The sequence below is a fragment of the Lycorma delicatula genome, chromosome 4 (genome assembly GCF_047948215.1).
Source record: "Lycorma delicatula isolate Av1 chromosome 4, ASM4794821v1, whole genome shotgun sequence".
Lineage (NCBI taxonomy): Eukaryota > Metazoa > Arthropoda > Insecta > Hemiptera > Fulgoridae > Lycorma > Lycorma delicatula.
The window spans coordinates 191,930,083-191,954,689 of record NC_134458.1 but is presented as its reverse complement, the minus strand read 5'-3'; the positions used below and the strand labels follow the sequence as shown (position 1 = coordinate 191,954,689).

The following is a 24,607-nucleotide window of genomic DNA, read 5'->3' as shown; positions in this document are numbered from 1 at the left end:
ATGTTCAAGAATATGGTACACCGTTTTTAGCATCAGTTTTTCGGCTTAAAAACTGTATTCGGTTTAACCGAAAAAAATAATAAAATGTCAATACAGATAATATTTTTTAGTATTGTTAGATAATAACTTAACAAAATATCTGGTTAAAAACAATATAGTCCAACGGTACTTAATTTAAATTTCTATGTAGACAGAAATTAGTTTTTACTAATTACTTTCTTTTTTGCTCTTCCAGCATGTTTTTGGACAGATCTGGTGATCAAGAAGCCTTGCTTTACACAATCTTGTGATCACTACTGAAAAAACAACTAAACTGCTTTCATATTCCTTCTACCGACCAAACTAGAAAAGGGAACGAACAAGGAACGTTCTATACACATGTGGAACAAAAAAAAAAACTACCTTCTACCCACATCAGGGTCGGCACTGCATGAATGACAGTTCTCTCTCCCTCGTGTGCAGCTTTTTATGTGCACGTGCACACAACAGGCATATAACACGCCACTGGAATTGTGAAGCAGGCAGTTCCGTACAAAGATTTTTGTATCTTTTTCATAAACTGCACGATGGGTATTGACATTAAGCTTAAGGATTATATATTGTACAGGTATAATGAAAGAATTACAGAAAAAAGGACTCATTAAATACCATTGATAATATCAAGTGGAAATAGGGATGCTGCAGTTCCACAGTGCCTATACCCGAGCCACCACTGCGCGCGCACTCTAGTTAGAATTATTGAATTAAATAAACAAAAAATATTATATTTAAATAAAATGATAAAATTTTTAATTAACTTGGGTGTGTAAGCGGTGCATCAGGAAAAAGCCGCATAATGGTAAAGTCCTACAACTGTATTGACAGCTTTTTTAGTTAAAAATCATGGCATGAGTCGACTTAAAATATTTCGCTGATGCATAGTCAGTGATTAAAATGTAAAAGTTCTTAGAATTTTGTGTCATGAAAGATATATCTGTTGATGTAGATAACCTTCCTGAGCTTGGATCATTATCAACTGAGTCATGTGTGTTTTTAAATTGTGTAAACCATTCGTAACACTAAATACAGTTTAACCAGTCATTATTGTAAGTTTACACTGGTCAACATGATTTTTGTTTTATGAGTATCAATGTGTGTACTTAATGTAGTCAATGCAGTTTTTAATTTGTTTTCAAATATGTATTCGGAATTTCTCCATCACCCACAGTTTTTTATTATTTTAATTTTTAAACAATTTTTCATCCAATTGTCCATTGTCAAGTAAAAGCTCCTAGAGTGTTGTAAATATGATTGAAACAAATGAGCTAACTCAAAGGGTAGCATTGCTACTGTTGTGCAGGTTCAGACTTGTACAAACGTGTTCTAGTGTAGCACACATTCATCAGAACGATGCCAGTTGTGAGATAGTAGTGAACCAGAAAACACATCATTATGAATGCATTGTGTGTCTGAATTACTCTGTATTACATATTTAGAACTTTATTTCTTTTAATTAGTCGTTAGTTACAAAATGCCTAGAGATTGTTTAAATCATCCTTACAATTTTTGTGATGTATGCGATGAAGTGATGCTCAAGTCCCAAAGGTGAAACTTTACTCCATTAGTAAAAAAGTGTAATGAACTTTATTTTGGGTGTAAAGTCAGGGACCAAACAAGTGCCTGGGCCCCACATATCTGTTGTTTATCGTGTTCTTGGCTTCTCACCGCACGAAAAAATGGCACATGTCACATGCCATTCACTATCCCTATGATTTGAAGGGAACCCAAAGATCACTCTTCTAACTGTTATTTCTGCTTAACAAGCATTAAAGGGATTACATCAAAATCAAAGCATATGGCGGTGTACCCTAATTAGTAATCTGCAATGAGACTGGTTCCACACTGCGAAAACTTGCTCGTACCAAAGCCTCCAGAAGTTGTGACCTTAGATGAAGAGAGCTCACAGTCTGATGGAAGTAAGGAAGATAAAGAAAAAGATTCTGGCGATAAATTTTTTGAACAAAGAAGTTCATTTGAGTTAAAAAGTTCATCAATCAAAGAAGTTCATGTTAAAAAATCTTAACTTCATACGAGATTTAATGTTATCTAATCTGAAATGCTTGCTTCCCAGCTAAAAGGATGGAATCTTCTTCAAAAGAATACAAAGATATGTATTTATCGTAATTGTCAATCTGAATTTAAAGACTATTCTTCTGAAGAAAAATCTGATGTGGACACCACATGACTTCCTTGTATGCTTCTTTATTTTTTTAACCTCCAGGGCCACTGTTAGGTATTGCTTCAGAGGATGAGATGAATGATAATTTTTGTAGCATGTGAAAATGCAGTGCCTGTTTGATGAGAAGTTACTGTTTAGCAATCACATTAAGCAAGTAGCGGCAGACACCGTCTCAGTGATGCACAAACTTAGGAGGATTGCTTGGAAAGACTGGGTTGTCGGGCCGTCAAATGTACATGGTGTACCAAGGTGTCTTTGAAAGCATGACCTCTTACACGGCAGTCATTTGGGCGCATAGGTTGGATATGAATAGAGCACTTCTTCAAAATTTAACAAGTGCCTAGCGCACAGCTTGTATGAACTGGTGTTTTTACAACAACCTCCTACAAGGTTATCACCGAATTGAGAAAGGCTCTCCCAATCGATTTAGTGGTGAAAGTTCGAGCAGCCATGTGGAGATTGTGAAGAGGTTGGGAGGCTGAGGTATTTGGGATCTGGTTTCGAGCCAGGCCAGTATCAAAGCAGAACGGTGATCACAATGCACTGGATCTAACTTTCGTTCAGTTGCCCATCTCCCGCCTGTGGAAGAGGCTGCAGGGCCTTGCAATGAATGCATGGCACGACTAAGGGAAGATTCCTTGTATAAGTTTATACAGGATCTGGGGGGATGGTATGCCTTGAGCTTTTAAGGGCAATAGGTGCCCAGGTTCTCACCAACCATGTTAACTTGAACCAATATCTATTTTGGTTCCGCCTGGCAGCTGATGAGCTGTGCATCTGTAGAGAGGTCCAGTCAAATGAATATGTTTGACTGCCCTGATCTTGGGGGGGGGCACCCTGGAACTTAGAGGTCAAGGGGAAAATTGGCCACCCACAAGTGGCAAGAGCCACATTGTTGGACTGTATGGGAGTTCCTAGAAGTGGTTGCTTTGTTCAACCAACATCCATAGCTTGCTTTAGGGAAAGACTCCTATTGCATTTCCACGGGAGGCTAACCCTGAGTATGGCTGACCACCAGCCAATTATTATGGCTCTAAGCACTGTAAAATGGTGGACAGGAATTTGCTGGCATTCAGTGACCTAGGTGTGGCAGCAAATTGTTGTGTACACAAAAAACTTTTAGACATATATATTTATAGTAGTTGATGGAGTGTGCCTACCAATTTTGGCAAATATATGACAAGCGAGTGGTTGGGACACATAAGCCGGTGGTGTATGGCACCACGCTTAGTCCGCTCATGCTGTTAGGTAAGCTCTAGGAGCTACCTATATTAGGATACTGGTCGCTAAACTGTTTGAGGCTCAGTTGCCATTTGTGGCACAGACATTAGGTCTTATGCTTTAGGGCGACTGAATGAAGTAGTGGCGGGAGAAATGTCAAGCAAACCAAATGCCATGCCTACTGGGATTCAAACCCAGGACCCCCAGATGAAAGGCTGAAATGCAACCACTCATGCCATGGAGGCTGCCTTGCTTGTAAATCTTTTTTTACAATAAGAGGTTAATAATTATTAATAAATCAATATATTTAAATTAAAAAAAAAGAGATGAATTCGAATTTGAACCGATGTGCTTTCCCCTTGTAAGATCCAAATATTTAATTAATTAAAATTCTATTCGGCTGTAACTTTGGAACCAATGAAATTAAGTACCACTTATGATATATCATTGAAAAACTCTCCATTAGGCTTATTACTGCAGTTAAGAAAAAATCCAAAAAAACAAATATTTTGGATTTTGGGCTTTTTTGGTCCTATCAATTTCAATCAAATGGGGAGATGCAAAATTAATGTAACAACAGTCCCAAATCCAAAATTTCAACATCCTACGGCTAATCGTTTTTTGAGTTATGAGAGATACATACATATTACATATGTACAGACGTCACGCTGAAACTAGTCAAAATGGATATTTCCATTAAAATCTGAAAACCGAAATTTTTCACGATCGCAATACTTTCTTTACTTCATACAAGGAAGTAAAAATATACTCATGGATAAAGAGAACTGAAATATAATCAACAGACATCAATATCCAATAATTACAATTACTGAAAAGCTAGCGATAAATAAAATAATCCCTGATTATATAAAAATTTACCTCCTTTGTTCAGATATCCTAACCAGATGTGAGCATTCTTCTTGCAAACGAGCCAAATCTGTGTCCTTTTGTTTAACTAATTGTGTTTGTTCATTTAACTGAAACAATTAATTAAATAATTACTATATAATCAATTTAATATTTCTAATTAAAATGTACAAAAATTGTTATACAGAAAGAATTTAAATTCTATGAGCAACATAAAACCAAACCCATAATGAAACTGCTACCCAATACTATTTATGAAAGACTCTTATACAACTAGCGCTACTACTGGATGTATATGTTACTACTGATTGTTTCTGTCGTTTATCAGGTAGTTACGTGTCAGTGTAGTATATGTATCGTTGTAGGGCAGCTGTGTTTGTGTAAAATCTTTCTTTGGCGTATCTTAATGTATCGGTCCGATTTCATCATACCATCCACAAGCATAACTGCTCTTGGCCCTTCATGAGTAAAACAACCTAAAACATCTTTTTGGCTGGGTGTTTGGGAGCTTGTTGTTTGTTGCTTGCATAGTAGTCTTCTCATCTGCCAACTTATGAATGAAGGATACTCTCTCTCCTTGGATAAAGAAATGAGTCTCGTCTGAAAAAATACGTTTTTTCTACACCTCAATAATCCATTCTTTATGTTCCTTTGCCCATTTAAGTCTTTTTGTTTTCATAACCTGTGTCAGTATTTGCTTCTTTTTAGGTTTCTGAGCAATCCTTCCCGCTGTCAACAATCATATCAGAAACATTAGTCCCACTGGCTCTCAAGTCCTTATTAAGGTCAACAGTTGACAGTCATAGATTAATTTTGCTTTTTATTATTAGTTATGGATCCTGTGTAGGCGTGGTTTTCTTTTTCTATCTGCATTTTCCTTTTCTCTTTGGAGAAATGAAACTTGTGTCTCTAAACGTTTTCACGATTTCGTTTACAGTACTTAACCTCACACTACAGTCACTAGCAATCTGTCTTTGAGTCACTTCAGTGTGTTGGCACAGAGCAACAATTTTTGACCGCTTTTTTGGGGTTATATCCATTGTATTAACTAGAAACTCATAAGGTCACCAAAAACTAATTGACAATAGATTATAAAAGCACAAAAAAACCACTAATTCTGTTTGTATATGAACTAACAACATAACCTGAAACACCACAACAAGCAGTCTGCCACAGAATGAAAATTCCCTACAACAAAAATTCCCTTTGTTCAGATTAATTTGTTTGCTATTGTATTTATTGATATCTAGTTATCATAAATAAAATTGGACGACCCTTAGGTTACTCAAGTTCTGGTTTTTCCCATCAGAACTCCAAAATGGGTCCGAGTATGGTAGCTGTGAGGATTGTTTATGCTGTTCTTTTCAGATCAGTTCTGGAGTTTGGGAATGTTGTTTGATTACCTCATCAACTTGGACATATCTAGCATCTGCAGAGGATATGGACAGATTTTTCTGCATGCTGATGGGTCACATTTGGCTTTGATTACTGGTCAATGGCACTAAATGTTGTGGAGGGGGTCTTGGAGTTTGGAACCATAGCTTAAGAGACGATGGATGCATGATGTTATGTTTCTCTGTAAAGTTCTTGTCACTGAAGTAAGTGGATATCCTGAACTATTTACACTGCTTGATTGATTTTAAAATTCCAAACCGGACACAATCATTACACAACCAGGCACATAACTAGGATTTTTTTTCTGTTGGAGGGGTCTAAGGGGACTGATGATGATGTAATAATATTAATAATGAAAATCATTATATATTGAAACGGTATTTTATATTTTATTGGATTTGAAAAATATGAAACGTATGCTCAGATTTAATACATCATTTACTACACAAATAAGAATCATATATAATTTTTTTCATAATCCACATTTATTTACACTCCGATAAAAGTTATGAATTATTAGAAAAATAGTCCTCGAATTTTCTTTTTCGCCATAATATCTAAAACTTCATCAGGATTAGCGATATATTTATGGACTGACAAAGAAACTAACGAACTTGATCTTCCATTCCCTGACACGCAATTGTTTTGACTCTCTTCATTGCAGGGAACTATCGTTCATTAGTACATATTTTTACCAGAAGAGTCGCTAAAACTTGCAAGAGATTATGGATATTCGGCAAATATTCTTTATTGCAAAGATCCAATACTTCAATCAATTCTACATTGCATTTTAAATTTAATGACTTTATCTCCTCGCACCAAATAAGATATTCCGCTCAGAGGAGAGATTCAGAACATTTATTATCATATTATATCGCTAAGATTTTTGGTTGATCCACTTTTCCAGGAACCTGGCAAAAGAACTTGAAAACATTATACAGATTCTTAGAACGCTATTCGGCATTTTACATCACTCCTGCTTTGTCCATCTTTACTAATTCTACCTACCAAGTAACAAAATTCTTCTACCTCCATAGTCTTTTCAAATTTTATTTTTGTATTCAATGGTCCATCTATCTTATTTCTACAACATTTCATCATTACTTTCAATTTGTTCTTGTTTATTTTCACGCAGTAATTGTTGTGTAGGACTTCATCCATGTTGTTCACTGTTTCTTCTAAATCTTTTTTATTCTCAGCTAGAATTACTATATCATCAGTATTTTTATCTTTTCAAATTGCACTATTACTCCAGATCTAAATTGTTATTTAACATCATTAACTGCTAGTTCAATGTAAAAATTAAAATAAAAAGTAACGTGATAGAGAAGATCGTTGTCAGACTCCCTTTTTTATCACGGCTTCTTTCTTGCTTTCTTCAATTATTATTGTTGCTGTTTGGTTCCTGTAAATGTTAGCAATAGTTTTTCTATCTCTGTATTTGAACCCTAATTTTTTTTAAAAAGCTGAACATTTTATTCCAGTCTACGTTATCGAATGCCCTTTCTAGGTCTATAAATGCCAAGTGTCGGTTTGTTTTTCTTTAATCTTTTTTCTACTATTAATCTGAACGCTAAAATTGCTTCCCTTCTCCCTATACTTTTCCTGAAACTAACTTGGTCTTCTCCTAACACTTCTTCCACTCTCCTCTCAATTCACTGTACAGAATTCTAGTTAAGAATTTTTATGCATGCGTAGTTAAGCTAATTGTTCTGTATTCTTCACATTTATCTGCACCTGCTTTCTTTGGTATCATGACAATAACACTCTTTTTGAAGTCTGACGAAACTTCCCCCTTTTCGTAAATATTACACACCAGTTTGTATAATCTATCACTTCCTCATCGGCACTGCAGAGAAATTCTGCAGTACCCTGTCTATTCCAGGAGCCTTTCTGCCATTCAAATCTTTTAATGCTCTCTTAAATTCGGTTTTCAGTATTGTTTCTCCCTTTTCATCCTCTTCAACTTCCTCTTCTTCCTCTATAATATCAGTTTTTAATTCATTTCCTCCGTTTAACTCTCAATATATTTCACCCACCTATCAACTTTGGCTTTCATATTATACATCAGTGTACAATCTTTGTTTAACACATTATTAGATTTTAATTTATGTACCACAAAATTCTTATTAACTTTCCTGTATGCTTGGTCTATTTTACCAATGATCATTTCTCGTTCCACTTCTGAACACTTTTCGTTAATCCACTCTTGTTTCGCAAATTTCCTGTTTATAATATTTCTTTATTTTTTATAGTTCCTTTTACCTTCTTCATCACTAGCATTCTTATATATTCTATGTTCATCTGTCAGCTCTAATATATCCTTTGATCTCCAAGGGTTCTACCATTTCTCTTTGTTTCGCCTAAGTTCGCTTCTGGTGATTTAAGAATTTCCTTTTTAATATTCTCCCATTCTTCTTCTATATTTTTTACATTATCTCTTTTACTCAGACCTCTTGTGATGTCCTCCTCAAAAATCTTCTTTACCTCCTCTTCCTCAGGCTTCTCTAAATTCCACCGATTCATCTGACACCTTTTCTTCAGGTTTTTAAACCCCAATCTACATTTCATTATCAATAAATTATAGTTGCTAGAAAATGATTAATTTACAATAAAAAATTTTATATTATAGAACAGAAATTAATTTATATATATGTTGAAATATTAAGAATACCTCTGTTTCAGTATCCTGAAGAGCTTCAGCCAACGTTGATTTTTCTGCTTGCAAGAAATCTTGCATCTCCAACGCTTCAACTTCTCCTTCTTGCTGTTGCTGTACCAACATTTTTTGCACTGCATAACTTTTAGCCAGATCCTATACAACAGAATATCGTATGAATAAATAAAATAAATCTGAAAGGTTAAAATTGTGCAAATCCAAGTAGAATACATTTAATGCGGAATAAAATGAAATCCATTTTAAAATTCCATAATTTTGAAAGTCCATTTATTAAAATTCAAAATTAAAAAATTTTTCATTAACAATATCAACAAATCTGTAAAAAACAAGAGTTCTGTTTTATTTAATACCAGCAGACCCGGCAATGTTTCACTATTGCCAGATTTGATTATATATACATAGATTAAATGAACACAATTGAAAGTTTGATAAAACATTAACAAAATGAACATTCAGAATTCACAAAATTTAACCTTTCACTTTGTAAACGTCAGAATGTAAATAAATCCAATTGTCAAAACAAAAGCACTACCTATTGGATTTAATTCAAACATCTCTCTAAACACAGTAAGTGGTTCAAAATACCCCTGACCTTTCTACTGGCCAGATCGAGGATTTCAATAGCTGTAAACCTTCCCTGGACAACACAGACCATTTTAAAAACACCTGCATGTAAATTGGTCCAGTAATTTTTTAGTTTATAGCGGACACACGTACAATTATTGCTTTTATGTATATGTATAGAAGAAGAAAGTCTGTTTGTATATTTGTTTGTTTCGTAAATATCTAGACACAGGCGCCACCTAGCAGGTATAGTTTTTGCAAAACTCCTTTTCGCAAAACTAATATATATTCTGAATAGAGCCAAATCGATAAATACAATTTTTCTAAATATCTCAATTCTCAGCGCCACATAGTGGGTCCAAAATAAATCAGAAACCTTTGCAGGCGTGCGCACAACAATGAGAACATATGGAGAGAATGAAGAGATACTGGGAGAGAGAAAATAGTAAAGAAGAAAGAAGTGTTTGAGATTTAGAACGTGGTCGTAAACGTGAATTCAATTAACCACATGTCTCAGGAATGGTCGGCCTAAGTTTGTTAGAACCACCGGTATAGTTACATAACACTAAGTCTCTTATGACTTTAATTGTTAATGAGACTATAAAATAAAAGTATTAAAAAAATAATTTACAAAAATTCTTCGAATTATAAATATTAAGAAAATTAAGAATACTAAGTCGATCTATTGAGTTACGTCTCATTTTATTTTTATAATACAAAAATACCTTAGTTTTATTGCAATCGGATGAATGGTATAGGAATGCGTACAGGACAAACAAACATTCATTTTTATAACTATATATATATATATATAAATTACATGTTTAAAAATGCCTGTATTTATTTTAAATCAAAATTTTTGAGTGTTTTCCAAATCATTGAAAAGAGACCTAATGAGAATATGGTTTTTCCAAATGCAAGAAATATAATATAAATTGACAGCCGATGGATTAATGGATACATATATATAAATATATAGAGTGGCACAAGGAAACATGAAATTTTGAAAAAGCCTACCGAAATAATCTAGTGGTTAACTCATCATCGCAAATCAGCCGATTTCAAAGTCAAAAGTTCTAGGGTCGAAATCCTAGTAAAGGCAGTTACTTTTATATGGAATTGAATGTGAGAGATCATGGATATGAACTCTCATAATATGAGAGTACTTTGGTGGTTGGGTTTCAATTAATCGCATGCTTTTAAGGAATGGTCGCCCTGAGAGTTTGCAAGACTACACTTCATTTACATTCATACATATCATCCTCATTAATCCACTGTAATACCTTTCCGTGGTTCCGGAGGCTAAACAGGAAAAGAGAAAGAGAAAATTTTGAAAAAAACTTTTACAAAAGTAAAAAAAAATGTATTTACAAGTTTTATTGTTGAAAACAAAAAGTAAATTATATGCCATTAAGTGACCCAAAACACAAAATATTGCAATTTCTAAAAACAAAGTCTATAAGATAATGACAATACGAATGTGTACATTCCTGGAACTGAATGCTGAGACACTTTCATGGAAATTCATGGGACCACATAGTCTGATGTGGTTTCAGTTCCTGTAAATTTGAATTTTTTAAGATTGAAACTTTAAATCACTGTGAAGTATTCGATGGATGGTTGTTCGGTTTAGATTCAATGCTAGTGCATGTTTCTGACATCATCATGGGTTTCTTCCCACTGCTTCAATGTTTTCTGGGGTTTGTTCAGTTTACTGACTTCCTGATAGTTTCTTTTGTAGAGCCAAACCCATCTCCTCGAAATACTCAACCTGTGTCTTGATGGCAAGACGGTAAACAACCATGACATTGAAAATTATAATGACATCGGAATTCTCAATGAGCACCAGTCACACTATCACTCAGTGGCAGTTTGTGTATAGACACTGTGGAACTGCAGCAGCTACTATTTTTACTTGAAATTATCGATAACATTAAACATAATGATTCCAGTTTTCTTTAATTCTTTCTTTATACTTGTACAGTATATAATCCTTACACTTAAACTTAATGTCAGTAGCCATCCCCCGGTTTATGAAAAAGAAACAAAAATCTTTGTATGGAACTGAGCACTTCACAGTACCAGCGGCATAGTGTTTGGTTGTTGTGCACATGCCCACATAGAAAGCTGCACACGACACTGTGAGGGAGGGAGAGAGAGTGAGAAAGCACTGTCGCTCCTACAATGCCGACCCTGGTGTGCTGTTGAAAGGTAGTTTTTCTTCTCTGTGTGTGTATGGATCATTCCTTGTTCATTCCCTTTTCTAGTTGTTTTTTCAGCAGTGATGAAAAAACAACTAGAAAAGATGGTGAAAAGCAAGGGCTCTGATCGCCAAACACGCTCGAGAGGCATAAATGAAGGTAATTAGTAAAAACTCATTCAGTATTTGTTTCTGCGTACATAGAAATTTAAATTAAGCACCGTTGGACTATAGTGTTTTTAAGCGGATACTTTATTACGTTGTTATCTAATAATACTGAAAACTATTATCTGTATTGACATTTTATTATTTATTCGATTAAACTGAATATGGTTTTTAAGCATAATGTGCTTAAAAACCATGTACCATAATCTTGAATGTGATAAACTATAAAGTTAGATTATTATCCTGCTTCCAGCTATTCTGTTTGATTCATTTTTTTTCTGTTCTTTTATTTTAGAGTAAATTTAACCATGGCCTTGAAAAGGCCAAAAAAAGTTTTTCTGGAGCAGCATGCACACTAATTTTAGCTATGAACCATCACTGATTATGTACTTAAAACTCATATTTTAAATTTAATGAAACAATTATTAAGATTGGATAATCTTTAACTGTATTCACAGCGAGTAGTTGTTAGGGGCGTGAGTCACAATGACTTAAACGGCCATATCAACATCACTCAGTCCTCTGAGTACTGCGCAGCTGAAAGCAATGGAAAACTACAACTGTTTTTTTTTTCCAAGAAAATGTGGCTCTCTGCATTTTCATATAGCAATAATGGAGGCGCCTTCCTTGGTAAAATATTCCGCAGGTAAAATAGTCCCCCGTTCGGATCTCCGGGTGGGGACTACTAAGGAAGGGGTCACCAGAAAACTAAAAAATAACATTCTACGAGTCGGAGCGTGGAATGTTAGAAGCTTAAAAAAGGTTGGTAGGCTAGAGAATTTAAAAAGGGAAATGGATAGGGTAAACGTGGATATAGTAGGAATTAGTGAGGTTCGGTGGGAAGAGGAAGGCGACTTTTGGTCGGGTGACTTTAGAGTAATTAACTCAGCATCAAATAATGGGCAGGCAGGAGTAGGTTTCGTGATGAACAAGAAGATAGGGAGGAGAGTGGAGTATTTCAAGACGCATAGCGATAGAGTCATTGTAATAAGGATAAAATCAAAACCTAAACCGACAACGATTGTTAACGTCTATATGCCTACAAGCGCCCATGATGATGATGAAGTAGAATGGGTATACGAAGAGATTGATGAAGCAATTAAACACGTAAAAGGAGATGAAAATTTAATAATAGTTGGAGATTGGAATGCAAGCATTTGAAAAGGCAAGGAAGGAAATATAGTGGGTGAATACGGGCTGGGCAAAAGGAATGAAAGAGGGGACCAACTTATGGAGTTTTGCACGAATTATAATTTAGTAATTGCCAACACCCAATTTAAAAATCATAATAGAAGAATATACACTTGGAAAAAGCCAGGCGATACTGCAAGGTATCAGATAGATTATATCATGGTTAAGCAAAGATTTAGAAATCAACTCGTTGACTGCAAAACTTACCCTGGAGCAGACATTGATAGCGACCATAATTTGGTGATAATGAAATGTAGATTGGGGTTTAAAAACCTGAAGAAAAGGTGTCAGATGAATCGGTGGAATTTAGAGAAGCTTGAGGAAGAGGAGGTAAAGAAGATTTTTGAGGAGGACATCGCAAGAGGTCTGAGTAAAAAAGATAAGGTAGAAAATGTAGAAGAAGAATGGGAGAATGTTAAAAAGGAAATTATTAAATCAGCAGAAGCAAACTTAGGCGGAATAAAGAGAACCGGTAGAAAACCTTGGGTTTCAGACGATATATTGCAGCTGATGGATGAACGTAGAAAATATAAGAATGCTATAAACAGGAAGTGCAAACTGGCGAAAGAAGAGTGGATTAAAGAAAAGTGTTCAGAAGTGGAAAGAGAAATGAATATTGGTAAAATAGACGGAGCATACAGGAAAGTTAAGGAAAATTTTGGGGTACATAAATTAAAATCTAATGTGTTATAATACGAAGTGTTATAAAGTCGATAGATGGGTGGAATATATTGAAGAGTTATACGGAGGAAATGAATTAGAAAATGGTTTTATAGAGGAAGAAGAGGAAGTTGAGGAGGATGAAATGGAAGAAAAAATACTGAGATCTGAATTTAAGAGAGCATTAAAAGATTTAAATGGCAGAAAGGCTCCTGGAATAGGCGGAATACCTGTAGAATTACTGCGCAGTGCAGGTGAGGAAGCGATTGATAGATTATACTAACTGGTGTGTAATATTTATGAAAAAGGGGAATTTCCGTCAGACTTCTAAAAAAGTGTTATAGTAATGATACCAAAGAAAGCAGGGGCAGATAAATGTAAAGAATACGGAACAATTAGTTTAACTAGTCATGCATCAAAAATCTTAACTAGAATTCTATACAGAAGAATTGAGAGGAGAGTGGAAGAAGTGTTAGGAGAAGACCAATTTGGTTTCAGGAAAAGTATAGGGACAAGGGAAGCAATTTTAGGCCTCAGATTAATAGTAGAAGGAAGAATAAAGAAAAACAAACCGACATACTTGGCGTTTATAGACCTAGAAAAGGCATTCGATAACGTAGACTGGAATAAAATGTTCAGCATTTTAAAAAAATTAGGGTTCAAATACAGATAGAAGAACAATTGCTAACATGTTTAAGAACCAAACAGCAACAGTAACAATTGAAGAACATAATAAAGAAGCCGTAATAAGAGTGGGAGTCCGACAAGGATGTTCCTTATCTCCGTTGCTTTTTAATCTTTACATGGAACTAGTAGTTAATGATGTTAAAGAACAATTTAGATTCGGAGTAACAGTACAAGGTAAAAAGATAAAGATGCTACGATTTGCTGATGATATAGTAATTCTAGCCGAGAGTAAAAAGGATTTAGAAGAAACAATGAACGGCATGGATGAAGAAAATAAACAAGAACAAAACGAAAGTAATGAAATGTATTAGAAATAACAAAGATGGACCACTGAATGTGAAAATAGGAGGAGAAAAGATTATGGAGGTAGAAGAATTTTGTTATTTGGGAAGTAGAATTACTAAAGATGGACGAAGCAGAAGCGATATAAAATGCTGAATAGCACAAGCTAAACGAGCCTTCAGCAAGAAATATAATTTGTTTACATCAAAAATTAATTTAAATGTCAGGAAAAGATTTTTGAAAGTGTATGTTTGGAGTGTCGCTTTATATGGAAGTAAAACTTGGACAATCGGAGTATCTGAGAAGAAAAGATTAGAAGCTTTTGAAATGTGATGCTATAGGAGAATGTTAAAAATCAGATGGGTGGATAAAGTGACAAATGAAGAGGTATTGCGGCAAATAGATGAAGAAAGAAGCATTTGGAAAAATATACTTAAAAGAAGAGAGGCCACATACTAAGGCATCCTGGAATAGTCGCTTTAATATTGGAAGGACAGGTAGAAGGAAAAAATTGTGTAGATAGGCCACGTTTGGAATATGTAAAACAAATTGTTAGGGATGTAGGATGTAGAGGGTATACTGAAATGAAACGACTAGCACTAGATAGGGAATCTTGGAGAGCTGCATCAAACCAGTCAAAGGACTGAAGACAAAAAAAAAAGTATTCACAGCAGCACTCAACATTCAACTGATATCTTTTGAATACTTATTTTTTTTATTATAGTTCATATTTCACTTAGATTAGATTGGTTTGCAGTTTTTTGCTTCTAATTTACATTCTAAGAAATGAACATCAGGCGATTACCAAATACGGAACAGATTGGCATTTAGTTCTTTATTGAGGTCGCAGTTCTATTTAAACATCGCCTGTGTCCAAAAGGTCATAAAATGACGTTGTCTGTAAGCACAAAAGTGAGATGGCATTGTAACCATCATGAATGTCGATTAGGTTAGGTAAGGTTAAACCCACTGGGTTGGTCATAAATCAGCTGATTTTGAAGTAGAGAATTCTAAGGTTCAAATCCTAGTAAAGACAGTTACTTTTATACAGATTTTAATGCTAGATCATGAATACCAGTGTTCTTTGTGGTCGGGATTCAATTAACCACACATCTCAGGAACGGTTGAACTGAGACTGTAGAAGACTACACTTCATTTAGATTCATACATATCATCCTCTGAAGTAATACCTTACGGTGGCTCTGGAGGCTAAACAGGAAAAGAGAAAGGTTAGGTTAGGTTAAAACACTGATTGTATGTGATGGGCATCATATAAATACATAAGTACCAACAAAATTATTACCATGAGACAATTCCTTGCTGACATATTAGCTTCCTAGATGGTAGCTGCATTTTCATTCCTACCCCTATATTAAGGGTTGCGCTGTGAATTAAAAAAATATATCTATATCATTTTTCATATATTTTATTGCTCAAATTGTGTAATTAAAATGAAAGATGTGGCTATAAAAGAAGAAAAATTTCTTTATGAGACACAGACTCCCCCATGCAGCAGAAGAAATCAGGGCGAAATTTATCACAAGTTATAATTTTGAAAATGAAGTGTTTCCAGTCTGATCTTTATGTGAACTTTTTTCTTTATTTTCATTTTTACATAGTGGCAGCTTAATTTTTTTCTGGGCCATTTATTGGGTAAAGTTAAGAAAAAACACACAGCTAGTATTTGCCAAAAGAAATTGGACTTTATTGAAAGTGTAACAAATGAACTTATGTTAATCATAACCTTAAAACATAAAAGGAAATTATGAAATTAACATAACTTAATAATACTTAACATAGCAGCTGAATCAACAAATGAATAATGATGTTAAATGCAAAAATACATGAATAAACATTTTTTAAATACACAATGTAACAGAGCCTGAAAATAAGAGAACATAAAACACCTTAATTTCAAATTAGATACTTAAAACATAACATCAATAGAAAGTGGAACTGGAAAACAGTTGCACTACTAACATATACTGTAATATGAAAATTAGCAATGAACAGATTTCATTACCTTAGAAAACATTAATTACAATAATTTCAGTATAGAAGGCGATAATTACAATGTAATCACATCAAAATAAGTAATAATATAAATAGAGTTTATTTTGATAGATGAGCATTCTTGAGAATACAAAAAGCACAAAGTCCTAAAACATACCAGCACATCAGGAGTAATTTGTTTTAGGTTAATTTACGAGAAGTGTTATGAATACAGTGCATAAGTAGCAAAGAATTAATCTCGGCGATCAACAAGTTGCAGAAATAAATTATAGAGTTAATTACAATAACAAATCGTAATAATTAAACATGTAAAATAGGTAAGCCACCTATCATGAATGCATTTAAGTGAATAAATGGTTTTCTTTTAACTAAACTTGAAATCGTAAGGCATAAGGTATGATGAACTGAATGTTCCACAAATTTCAATGATAAAATCACTGTTTAACGTAATAATAAAAATTGAACTTGCCTGTTGCACACAAATAATATCAAGAGACGAACTCGTGAATGCAGATACATGAATACATACAATAATCCTGGGCGTAGTCCGCACTGGTGTATCAGGAATACAGAGGTGTGATGTGGTTTAGTGGTAGAATAATATGTAGCATCTCAGATGTGTAGCGACGAGTTTGGAGATTCTGCTTGGATGAGAATATTATCACAAAGTTTGCAGGAGAATATGGCCATAGGCGACTGTACTGGAGAAAAGTTGGATCTACTCTGCCGAAAAGATGGCGTGAAAGAAAAAAGGGGGAAACCAGATCCAGGTAGTGGACAGGAGAGAGTGTGTGTAAAAAACAAGAGATGTGTGCATGTATTAGTATGGGAACGAAAGAATAACGGGTGTATGAAAAGGGTAGTCAAAAATAATTCGATAGAAGAATGGACGCGGTCACTAAGGATGACGGAGGAAGTGTCGAACACGAGAACAAATAATAAAACAGGTACAAATGACAAGCCCAAAAATACGAAACATAGTGAAATTTAACATTCCTGTAACAAACAACAGGACCCAACCCTAGCTTGGAATTCATTGAAAATAACGGAAACTTTACGCCAAACGGCGTAAACACCATTTCAAGGCTATAGTTAAGGTTTGCTGTAAAATAAAAAAACCGAAAAAAAAAAATGAATCAAGTAGAATAGCTGGAAGCAAGATAATAATCTAATTTACACTTTATCACATTCAAAAATATGGTACATAAACAAAAACACTATAGTCCAATGGTTAATTTAAATTTCTATGTACACAGAAACAAATACTTAATTAGTTTTTACTAATTACTTTCTCTTTCACACTTCCAGCATGTTTTTGAACAGATTTGGTGATCAAAGAACCCTTGCTTTCCGCCATCTTCTGATCACTACTGAAAATACAACTAAACTGCTTTCATATTCCTTCCACTGACTAAACCGAGAAAAAGGGAACGAACAAGGACAATCCACACTCGCAGAATAAAAACTACCTTCCACCAGCACTCCAGCACTGTGCGAGTGACAGTGCTCTCTTTTCTTTGCTGCTTCCTATGTGCGCATCCACACAACAGTCAAACACCACGCCACTGAAACTGTGGAACATTTTTCCACATTGCCGCTGGAACATTTTTCTCTCTTTTTCATGAACTGAGGGATGTCTACTGACATTAAGCTTAAGCATTATATATTGTACAAGTATAAAGGAAAAAGAGACGTGTTATATTAAATGTTATCAATAATATCAAGTCAAAATAAGGGGTGCTGCAGCTCAACAGTGCCTATACATGAGCTACTACTGGTTAGCAGTTACTAAAAAAGAGATGTATTTAATTTTATCAAAAAAATTATAAAATAAATTGAATAATGAAGAAAGCAATATTTACTTCGTTAAGAGTTGAGCATAATGCATGCAGTGTAGCAATTTCAGCTTGTTGTTTCGATATCAAGTCATTGCTAGTATGTACTTGTTCTTCCAAAGCAGATACTACATCACCTTTTGCTAATGCATCTAGAAAAAAGAAAGAAATACATATTCAATTAATGTAAATTAAAATAAAAATTAAAAAAATAATGATACTATTTTTACTAAATAATCATTTAAAAGAATATAAGGGACAATCAATAATTAAAGAGATAAATTGATGTAGAGTAAAACCATTCAATGAAAATGAAACTTTTTGAGGATCAAGTTGGCAACCGTGAGAACACATTAAATAGTTGTTCATACATAATTAATTGAAACAAAACCTCTTTTGTTGATTTCAGAATATCAGTTCTGCTTCAATCATGTACACCGGAAAAGCAACGTCCATTGATGAGATTTTTGCTATCAAAAGGTGGGAAACTGGTGGAAATTTACTCAAGAATATTGGAAAAAGTATGATGAAAAGCGTTTAAACCGTACAAGTGGGTGGAACAGTTTAATTTGGGCAGAAAGAGTGTGACTTTGTTAAAAGCAAGGTTATTTAATTTTCAAATGAAGGTTGGCATTCCTGCTAAATTCTCACTTTTATTGCTAATCGTTAGCTAAGGTTGGCATCCCTGCCAATTGTTCATGTTTTTTATGACTCTTTTTTTAAATGAGGAACTTTAAATTCTATATTTATAGAAGGGCTTTTAATTTTTAAGTCCTTCAGACAGCTGCACTAAGTTCCATCCATGCTTTAAAACCTAATTTACTCCTGTACAGGGATAAATTAAGGGCGGAAATTAAGGATACAGGAATAATAATTCAACATACTTCCTGACATTTATTACTGATGAAATTTTGCAGTTATCAATGTCTGGTGACAATACAATATTCCTCCGTTACTTTTGCAAATATCCTCCCTGTATGGAGATAAACTAAGAGTATGGGTGTAAAAAATTCCAAAATCTGCACAACGGCTATGCGGGGTTTGTGGTCGCAGATGACAAATCCGATAGATGTTTGACATATAAAAAAATAACAGAAACTTGTAAGGGAGTTTTTGAGGTTTTGACTTTGACAACATTTCATCAATACTCATATATATATATATATATATATATATATATATATATGATGTTATCTTTTGAAATCAAATTAAGCTGATGCAATGCATGCTAACATGATTAAAATTATCACTAAAAGGTACAAAGCAATTTTTTTTTTTAATTTTTGTAATATTATTGAAAATATACTTTTGTGTACATTAATTTACACAAGACTGCACAACTAAAATAATGAGCACTACAAAACACTAATAAAAAATTTAATTAGGGGTAATTTTTACTGTCACTAAATACAAATACCTTTCTTAGTGATTAGAATCGATAAACGATTTGTAATCGATGTATTCAAAGCTTTTTCATTTAGTAAATTTTCTTTAACTTCTTGTAATTCACGTTGATTAGCTTGTAATATAGAAAGTTCTTGCTGCATTTCTTTCAGTCTTGATTCTAACCTTTCCACTTCTTCTATTCTTCTATCGACCTGATACGATACAATAAAAACACACAATTATTAATATTTTATTATTAATAATATACAGGATGTACAAGAAGTTTTTCCATGATTAAAAAAATCGATAATAAAAAAATTGTTGCAGTTACAGGTATGCGGTTTGTAGTAAAAGAAAGGCAAAATTATCATGTTTTTGTTTTTATATTGGTTTTTTGTAGGTAGACAGAATAGAGGGCAGTGAGATAGCGCAATGTGTGATGCGGCATCAAGAGTCAAAATCGCAGATTACTGTGCAGCAAAACTTTAGAACAGAATACGGATGACTAGCACCTGATAGCAAGATTATCGTCGGGGGTAAGCAAAGTTTAAGGAGAGTGGAAGTGTAATCGAAGTTCTGCGAAAAGGGCAGCCATCCGTTCATCCACAGAAGGTTGAAGTTCTGCGGCAAACATTTCTACATAGCCCTTCCAAATCTACCCGTAATATATCATGAACTAGAGATTCCCCGGTCAACAGTGCTCAAACTTTTACACAAGAAACTAAGGATGCACGCGTTTAAAGATCAGATATTGCAACATCTACAGTCAGAGGACAGTCCTCGTCGTACTGACTTTGCGATGAAGAGTTTACAACGGATTGATAACAACACCGTGTGTGTTTTTCAGATGAGGTTACTTTCCACACCTCAGGGAAAGTAAACGGGCATAATGTAAGAATATGAGGCTCAGAAAATCCGTACTTTATCAGGGAAAAAATTATAATTCCCCTAAAGTGAATGTGCGGTGCGGTTTAACGCACAACAGAATCATTGGTCCTTTCTTTTTCATCGAGCGATCAATAACAGCTAACATTTACCTAGGTATGCTACAATACTTTGCTATATTTCAACTAAATGACTTGCAACCTAGGATGGTTTTCCATCAGGATGACGCATCACAACATCAAGGATTACTAGATCGAGATTTTCTGAAAGAACCATTTTGCGGCTGAGGGATTGGGCGCGACGATCCCACTCCCTGGCCTCCCCGATCACCAGACTTAATTCCCGTAGACTTTTTCCTCTGGAGTTATGTTAAGGATAGAGCCTATGCAATACCCGTTCCTGATGTGGACGCATTGAGATGGAGAATAACTGAAGATGTTACTAGTGTTACCGAAGAAATGTTGACCGACAACACGTAGCGTGAAATTGATGATCGGTTGGACATTCTACGAGCGACAAAAGGCTCACATGTTGAAGTTTATTGACGGTAAAAAAAACTTGAAATTTTTTTTTTCTTTTGCCACAAATTGTAATCGCGGAAAGACTTTATAAACATTCTGTATATATCTTAATAAAATAACAACCGAAGTGAATTTCATTTGATTCTGCAATATATTTTTAATTAATTAAGAGATAGCAAAAACGTTTTACAAAATAACGTTAACTTAGAAATTGAATATACTACCATTAATAAATCAATAAACATTCTCGTAAGACATAAAAGTGAAAAATTGCATGCCTGACCGGTATTCCATGAACCAAGGACCTCTGGGTAAAGGCAAGGTGGTAGCGTTTCAGCGTTTCATCCGGAGGTCCTGGGTTCAAATCCCGGTCAAGCATGGAATTTTTTATACGCTAAAAATTTCCATTCGGGCTAAATGATTACAGCAGTCGATTCCCGCACGTGGTATTAAAAAAAATAATAAATGAATAAAAAGAAATTAATAAACAAAAAACTAATACGTAATCATAAAGAGCTATAAAATTTCTACTTTAATTTTACTAAATAAAATTAAAAAATTCAAAATAATACGTGATTTTTGGAATGATAAGCACGCATTCTAAATGAGAACCAAAACTGCTCACGATGAAAAAATGATAATAATCTACAGTTATTAAATATATAACTTAATTTTTTTGTTTAGCCTACCACCGTAAGATATTCCTTCAGAGAAAGATGTATGAATGAAATGAATGTACGAAGTTATTTTTATACGAATTTGAATACCAGATCGTGGATAGCGTTGTGTAGTGGTTGGGGATCAAATAACTACACATCTCAGGAACGGTCGGCCATTTGTTGTGTTTCATCACACGTATAATCTTGCTGTAAAAATATTTTTTTTTTTAATACTAACATTATTATTATTATTACGAGCAGATTTTCTGTTTGAAATATGCAACTTTATTTTTGCCTATATTAAGAAAAAAGTAATTCATACCGGATTATTTTCTAATAATTCTTATCTACTCGTATTACTCGCGTTATATTTATTACACAATTGTAAAAAGTATCGTTAAAAATGTATCGATTGTAAACGTATCGTACGTACAGAGTGACGCACGAAATGATCCACTACTTGTTTAGACAATTTCATTGTTTTTGTTTCCTGACATGCGATACATGATTTTAATCTGTTTTTTTTTTAATGCTGAAAACAAATATGAACTCAGAATTTTTCTATCGCACACGGTTTTTGAAAAATTTTTAAATTTTAATTAAAGGAATATTTTTCATTTTTCAAAGTACAGTTAGCATTTTAAGTTGATATTTGGTATTTTGTTAGCTCATTTTTTACCGTTTAACTTTGTTAACGTAATTTGTAAGCTATAAGTAAACAATACTAGACAAGAATTAAATCACATCACATCTAATATTGAAGAGTGAGCCTTCACGGACAAGATTAATCATGTGCGTGCAGGTCAAAACAAAAACACAGCTGTGTTTTTTGTATTAAGCACTGGATTTAGGGATGAAATAATTTTGTTCAGTCTTATCGCTGTCTTAAGTTTGTTAACAGTGCAGTGTCATAATGCCTCGAAATTGTGTAAATGATGAGGATGCCTTTTGTTTTGTACGCGAAAAAGGATAGTCCTGGTTTTTTGTACATCAGGTAGAAATTTCCGAATGCAAGAGAAGGAAAAATTAAAGAAGGAATACTTGTCGGTCCTCAAACAAGAGAGCTGGTCGAAGACGATTGTAGAAAATGCAGCTTGGGCTTCATTTAAAGATGTTTGCAAAACTTTTCTCGGCAAACAAAAATCCGACAATTTCCACGATATTGTTAATTAAACCTCTTATTTCATACACAGCTACGGGATGTAATATGTCTTGGAAAATATATTTCCTCCATTTCATGCGAATTTTTTCCTCGGAGACGTAAGTGACGAACACGGTGAGCGTTTCCACAAAGATATTTCGGTGGTGGAAATCCGCTATAAAGGGAAATGGAATACTAACACCCTAGCCGATTACCGTTGGACATTAATTCGGGATGTACCTGACGCTATTTGTACAAGAAAATCATGAGTGAAGTCAATCTAACCATGCCATGCGTAATGGCCACGCATAATTATAAATTTTACTTCTAACTAAATTTTCCGTTAATTTTTTTTGAATCGTAATTCATTTAAAATTAAGGGTGATAGAAAAATTGTATTTAAAAAGCTGTAATGTACGCAAAAAAGCAATTGAAGAAATGATATCACACTTAGAGAAACATTAATTTTTTTTTTGTCTATCAGTGTTATTAATGCGTTTGATGTTGGCAGAAGTGACAGCAGTTCATGAATATTAGTTTCTTTTCTTTTCGATGGCTGACAAAGCGTTAAGACTGCCTTGTAACGAAAGGCGTGCTCATACAAAGACGGTTTTGTGAACATTTTCAAACTCGCACTCATTTAAAAAAATACAAAAAATTTAATACTGATGGTTAGGTATTTGAGAGTAAGCGCGTACGGCCTAAACAGAATGTCGAAGCTGTTAGAACAGCGTTGCCGAGGAACCCAGTAAAAACAAAACAGCACAATTTAAGATTTCTAGGCGATCTATGCAGCGAATTCTAAAAACGGATTTGCATTTGCATCCGTACAAAATAACAATGTCGCCTAAATTAACGGTACACCTATGTATAATACGAAAGGTAAAGTCGATAGATGGGTGGAATATATTGAAGAGTTATACGGAGGAAATGAATTAGAAAATGGTGTTATAGAGGATGAAGAGGAAGTCGAAGAGAATGAAATTGGAGAAACAATACTCAGATCTGAATTTAAGAGAGCATTAAAAGATATGAATGGCAGAAAGGCTCCTGGAATAGACGGAATACCTGTAGAATTACTGCGCAGTGCAGGGGAGGAAACGATTGATAAATTATACAAACTGGTGTGTAATATTTATAAAAAAGGGGAAGTTCCGTCAGACTTCAAAAAGAGTGTTACAGTCATGATACCAAAGAACACAGGAGCAGATAAATCTGAAGAATACAGAACGATTAGCTTAACTAGTCATACATTAAAAATCTTAACTAAAATTCTGTACAGAAGAATTGAGAGGAGAGTGGAGGAAGTGTTAGGAGAAGATCGATTTGGTTTCAGGAAAAGTATAGCGACAACGTAAGCAATTTTAATAGTAGAAGGAAGATTAAAGAAAAACAAACCGACAAACCTGGCATTTTTATAGACCTAAAAAAGGCATTCAATAACGTAAACTGGAATAAAATGTTCATCATTTTAGAAAAATTAGGGTTCAAGTATAGAGATAGAAGCACGATTGGTAACATTTACAGGAACCAAACAGCAACAGTAATAGCTGAAAAACATAAGAAAGAACCAGTAATAATAAGAAAGGGAGACCGACAGGATGTTCCCTATCCCCGTTACTTTTTAATCTTTACATGGAACTAGCAGTTAATGATGTTAAAGAACAATTTAGATCCGGAGTAACAGTACAAGGTGAAAAGATAACGATGCTACGATTTGCTGATGATATAGTAATTCTAGCCGAGAGTAAAACGGATTTAGACGAAACAATGAACGGCATGGATGAAGTCATATGCAAGAACTATCGCATGAAAATAAACAAGAAGAAAACAAAAGTAATGAAATGTAGTAGAAATAACGAAGATGGACCGCTGAATGTGAAAATAGGAGGAGAAAAGATTATGGAGGTAGAAGAATTTTGTTTTTTGGGAAGTAAAATTACTAAAGATGGACGAAGCAGGAGCGATATAAAATGCCGAATAGCACAAGCTAAACTAGCCTTCAGTAAGAAATATATTTTGTTTACATCAAAAATT

At 34.2% G+C, this 24,607-nt stretch overlaps 1 protein-coding gene across 3 annotated transcripts in view; it reads right to left on the bottom strand.

Annotated features, from left to right (window-relative positions):
- The window catches only part of corn (microtubule-binding protein cornetto), a 342,761-nt gene that overhangs the window by 78,530 nt on the left and 239,624 nt on the right, over positions 1-24,607 (bottom strand). For all 3 annotated transcript variants that reach the window (XM_075364903.1, XM_075364904.1, XM_075364905.1), the window contains exons 5-8: positions 19,396-19,576; positions 18,006-18,130; positions 8,376-8,516; positions 4,319-4,416 (exon numbers count right to left, since the gene is read on the bottom strand). In XM_075364903.1, the coding sequence (XP_075221018.1) occupies positions 4,319-4,416; positions 8,376-8,516; positions 18,006-18,130; positions 19,396-19,576 (545 nt within the window). The remainder of the gene's footprint in view (positions 1-4,318; positions 4,417-8,375; positions 8,517-18,005; positions 18,131-19,395; positions 19,577-24,607) is intronic.